Genomic DNA, 5,806 nt, shown 5'->3' on the forward strand with positions numbered 1-5,806 from the left:
AGTTTAGTCAGGCGCTGTACGAGCAGGTGCGCGCCGCGCGTATCAGGCTGAAACGGTCTTAACACGTGCATTTACCAACATGAATTCTGCCCCGCTGCTTAATGTCCATGAACAGTTTAAAACCATTTGTTTTTAAAACCACAATGCTTAAAACGTGTTTAAGCTTACATCAAAACGATTGACATTTTTCTACCGGGTTATTTCCCAACCCTTAAGCGAATATATAGAGTTTGTTCGGTCTTAACACGTGCATTTACCAACATGAATTCTGCCCCGCTGCTTAATGTCCATGAACAGTTTAAAACCATTTGTTTTTAAAACCACAATGCTTAAAACGTGTTTAAGCTTACATCAAAACGATTGACATTTTTCTACCGGGTTATTTCCCAACCCTTAAGCGAATATATAGAGTTTGTTCAAATTTGCGTGACCATTTCCAGATTATGCCAGAACGAAGTGAAGAGTGGAGGTGAATGCGGACATCAGGCGCAGCGATCACCTGATAGATACGCGTACAGTCCGTTCAAAAGTCAAATACAGAAAAAATGCATTTAATTGGTAAACCAAATTCAAACGTGACATTTCAATATCTAATGGTAATATATGGAATTTACGGCAAAGCTCCACTAAATAATAGCGCTAATAAGTGTGGGTCCCACTTTGGCGATTGGCGCTTCAGTCAATCTACTCCACAGCCAATCACAGGCCCCCTCGTTGCTCGGGCCCTATTGTTAATAATATAGCCCTATTGTTAATCCGGCCCTGTGTATACGGCGTATACCTGCTTATCACGTAGACTACACCACTGACATGGCGCCACAATCAAGTACTGAAGTGCTTGGCGGCAGCAATAGAGACCAAGAGAGTGTCAACAAACACCATCCCCCAAAATGCCACGAATACCTTACCAAAAAGGCAGTCCTTTGTTAGGGAAGGGGAGGAAAAGCGGGCTTAGTGCCTGTCCCCTGACGCAGGCCAGCTGAATATAGCCAGGGACTGGGAAATGCGAGTCGACTTAATCCACAGACTCACTGCGATATGCCAACTTGGCAGCTGAGGCAGAGGAGCGGGGCTGGACAGTGAAAGTATACCCGGTGGAAGTGGGCTGCAGGGGCTTTGTGGCTAGTTCTACTATAAGGCCGCTGAAGGAGTTGGGCATCAGAGGACAGGTCCAGCGGACGATAGTCAGGGAACTGGCCACTGTTGCAGAAAGAAGCAGCCACTGGCTGTGGCTGAAGCGGATGGACACAGGGTGGGCTGCCAAATGACCATGTAACAAAGGCCTCGTTTACACTGCAGGTCTTGATGCCCAATTCTGATTTGTTGCCTATATCCGATTTTTTTGGCTGTCCGTTTACACGTTCTTTCAATTGTGACCCAAATCCGATTCATGTGTTTACACTTGCCATACCATCTGAAACATTGCGCATGCGTTGTTGTCATTTACCGCCTCCACATGTGCTTCCTCCTGAGAATAATGTGACCTGTGCTGACAAAACGAGTCAATGAGACAAAGAGACAATGAGCAAATGTAAAAAAAAAAGACAAAAAATGACTGAGCTACACCCATTTGAAGTCGATAGAGTGAAGTCCATCGTCTTTTCTTATAATTAATTGCTATATTAATAATCACAATATAGCTATTTTTTATTTTATCTTTGCTATTATAAATAAGAACAGATGCAAAAAAAAGCAGTAGAACAAATAGCCTAGAAAGAAACAAATAATGCATCACCTTTATCATTTTATATCTAAACAAAAGCATTCATGTACGAAAAACAAATAATCAAATGTAAAAATAACTTAAGTGTGTTCATTACAAATAAATTGATTATTAAAACTACAAAAGCAGTTCAATGAAGTGCAGCGAGTGATTCCCTCTTTTCTTTTATTGTTAGATTAACATTAATGAGACAGACGTCCTATACTGTAATGCACGGATCTAATATGTTACACATCAGATGTTTTTCCCCCAAGCGTTCACTTAAGACAGAACAGATTATGTTTGCGTGAGTACTGAAATACTGTAATTCTGTATATGTGTGTAGGCTATTTATTGGGATTGCGTGCCGTCAGAAGCACCGCTATATGCACTCACTTCGGATGACAGTCAGTGCGAGAAGCTAGCGGAGAAAAGGTAATCCTCTCAGAAAATGTACAAATAAAGAATTATAGATGTTTAATTACTACTTGGAGCATTTTTCACAAATTTGCTCAAAATAGCCCGTGCGAATTTACACTCATTTTGCCAGCACGGGTCACATATGACGACATTAAACCGCGGAGAAGTACCAAATTGTCGCAGTTTTAATGACGTACAGAACGCAATGCCTCAGAAAATGGGCCAAAGTGACACACACCCGGGTCTGAACAGCCTGTGGTGGGCCTGCCTCGGCTGAGGGTGTCTTGTGATAAAGAGCCGAAACACCCAATGAGGCTGGGGTACACAACTGATGATGTGTTGCATTGGTGGAAACACCTTACAAAGGTCATTGGCAACATCACCTCAACAAAAGGCATCTTTCACCCAGGCTAAAGTTCACAGAGAAACTGGGATCTGATGGACATCGGATAAGGAGTCTCACTGGCAACATCCATGAAAGATAAGTACACATCATGTACAGCATTACATATCATCAAAACGTCAAGGATCCCCACTCAATGACCGCAGCGAAGAACTGCACCATCTTCGTCTATCCATCTTACCATATTAGTCCTTTGTCTTATTGTTCCCCAGTCACGCATAAAGCAATTGTAAATTCACAACTGATTATTGGGTATTGAGGCAAGTACCACGGACATGGATTAGGCCATGATCCTGGATTCTTGCTGAACCAAAATCAGAGCGTAACAATTGCTGCGTCTCACTGTGTTCTGCTCACAGTGAAGGGAAAATGTTCTATGGTGCGGCTAAATGGTGCTGAATATTGGGATCATAACACCTAGTCCTATCATGCAAACTAAATCAAATGAAAATATATAAAAAACATAACATGAATGCTAATAATATAATATAATATAATATAATATAATATAAAAAATTCCCCTGTTCTCAGATCGGCTTTACCTTTGATATTGATGTGAGCTTCTCTGGATACTGTGAGGCCTTTCTCATTGTGAGCTTCACAGCTGTACTGAGTGGGCGCATCAACACCTGCACAGAACAAAAATTAAAACATTTTCAATCTCACTTAAATATGCAGATACTAAAAAGTATTGTCTGTGGTTTTTGTTTGCTTTTTTGACTTCCTCAAGAATGAAAGATCACGCTTTCAAAACATTCATCTAGCTCAACCAATAGCGTTACATTTGGGGAGGAACAACCCATTTGATTGGAAAATGGAAGCCTGTTTGGGAAGAATCCATGATGCTTGCTAACTATTATTATTATTACTGATAGTTTTAAGCATTATACAATTTTGTTCAAAAGTTTAGGGACAGTGTGAATTTTTTTAAGAAATTAACTTTAATGAATTTCAAATCAGCATTAAATTGATCATAATCATAACATGATCATTTAAAATAAATAGGGATGTAACGATTCATTCAACTCACGATTCGATTCGAATCACGATTCGATTTGATTAACGATTTTTTTTTAACAAAATGAGATTTAAGACAAATTATAAATTAAATGTGTCCTTTTATTTTTGCTTGGGCAAAATGCTGCACGTTTCTTTGTGAAATTGAAATATAACACTATAATAATATACTAATATAGCACTTGCATATTATTGCTCTTTTGTTGGTTTTGATTGCTTCTATTGTCATCATTTGTAAGTCGCTTTGAATAAAAGCGTCTGCTAAATGACTAAATTTAAATATAATGTAAATGTAAATAACAAAACTAATAATTTCGAAATTTGAAGCAAAAACAGAATGATTTGACTTAAGTTTATGAAACTATACATACAAAAATATCAGCATGAAACAGAAACACAAGACGAGCAGAATGAGACGCAGATTCACTCTCTGCCAGCAGGTGGCGCTTAAAGCATTTCCTTGGTTTCCGCTGTAAACAAAGCAGCGCTGCGCTTATGAACTTTAACATGCATTATACAGAGAGGCAAGATGAAAAGAAAAAATACAATCAAAAGACAGTAAGTTCCCCTCAGACATACATTCATATAAACTCCTACCCCTAAATGAATCACGATTTGTTTAGCATCTCAACCGATTTGAATCGTCACATATTTTAATCGATTTTCAACCGGCTCGCGGTTAATCGTTACATCCCTTCAAATAAATGCAGTTTTTTTTTACTTTCTATTCATTAAAGGATCCTGAAATAAATGTATCATGGTTTACACAAAAAACATGAAGCAGCACAACTGTTTTCAACATTGTAATGATAAGAAATGTTCCTTGAGCAGCAAATTAGCATATTGGAATGATTTCTGAAGGATCATGTGACACTGAAGACTGGAGTAATGATGCTGAAACAAATTTAGCATAAATAACATTTTCAAATGTATTCAAATAGAAAATAGCTATTTAAATCTTACAAATATTGCTCTTTTTTAATTTATTATTATATTATATATTTGAACGAATAAATGCAGCCTTGGTGAGCATGCAAGACTTTTTAAAAACATCTTACCAGACAAACACATACTGTACACACTAGCAAATTTGGAAACTAATCTGGAAACAATCCACAGCAGCATACAATCTTGGCTGTGAGTTTTGACCAATTAACTGTAAATATATATTACTAAATCCATTTGGTGCATCTAATGGTGCTTAAAATCAAAATAATAGAGTCTGTGACATAATCAACGCCAAAGGCTTTGCATCAATCGTGAAGGTCGAGCACATGCAGGCCTGCGTAACTTTCAGCGCCAGCGTGTCGCACAGTACGAGTCTTTCAGTGCCACTCCACGCCAACACTCCAGTCCCACTCTGACACAAGCCCAGCCATAATCTCCCTTTTGTGCGAGTGCATTTCAGAGCCGCTGTCACAAAGGACACATTGCTTCCCCCAATGTAGCTGACAGGAAGCTACTTGTTTGGTTGTTGACATGTTTCTTGGTATCGAACGTGTCTATCCCCGACTGTCAGTGGGACAGACCATGCCTCCGTCTTCAAGCACTCAACTATGCTAATGAAACAGCGTCTGGAAAAAGATGCAAATTTAAATAATAGATTCAATGCAGGAATGATTGCGGGTTCAGTCTGGACATGGAAAAGCAAAGTTTCTGGAATATAAACTTTCCTAAATTATACCTAATTTGCTGAATGTTTTGCATTAATTAACTCGAGGTAGACCTCGCTTAAGAAGAAAAGATTACTTTTTCTTCCTCTTAACCAGAGAAGATTTAGACATTTGAAACTACAGTAATTAATCGCAAAGAGTTACCATTTCAACTCGGTTTGAATTTTGAAAGAAACCATTTTTAGGCTGAAACTGCACAGAAACACCATCAACCAAAGCCCAGATCTGAAAAGGAACGTTTGCGAAGTTAAATTCATATTTTTTGCTTTCAGTTCTTCAGAAAAATGACCAATCATTTGACTCTACATAAAAGGAGTCTCTCCACACTTCTTTTCACGAATCAAACTGACTAAATGTAGCAAATTTACAAAAAAAAAGCTACAAAAAGAAGCTGAGTTTTGGTTACAAAAAAACATGCAAGCAGGCTGTACAGATTGTAAATCTGTACGTGTGCCAGGAAGTGTATGCTACATTTCCGACGGCCTGTAATTATCGGGTTTGGAGAACAGCCATGCTAGCAGGCCCTGCATACGGATCCAACAGAATCTGAGGTCGCTCTGGTATAGTGTTCACTATAGCACTAACAAACAA

The 5,806-nt window shown here is 38.7% G+C and overlaps 1 protein-coding gene across 1 annotated transcript in view; it reads right to left on the reverse strand.

Moving 5' to 3' along the window:
- Positions 1-5,806, reverse strand: part of LOC107724611 (tyrosine-protein kinase Mer-like) — a 41,926-nt gene that overhangs the window by 22,026 nt on the left and 14,094 nt on the right. Inside the window, exon 6 of the mRNA XM_016533602.1 lies at positions 3,068-3,154. Coding sequence (XP_016389088.1) covers positions 3,068-3,154 — 87 coding nt within the window. The remainder of the gene's footprint in view (positions 1-3,067; positions 3,155-5,806) is intronic.

Source organism: Sinocyclocheilus rhinocerous, unplaced genomic scaffold, assembly GCF_001515625.1.
Source record: "Sinocyclocheilus rhinocerous isolate Xijiao unplaced genomic scaffold, SAMN03320098_v1.1 scaffold304, whole genome shotgun sequence".
NCBI classification, from domain to species: Eukaryota; Metazoa; Chordata; class Actinopteri; order Cypriniformes; family Cyprinidae; genus Sinocyclocheilus; species Sinocyclocheilus rhinocerous.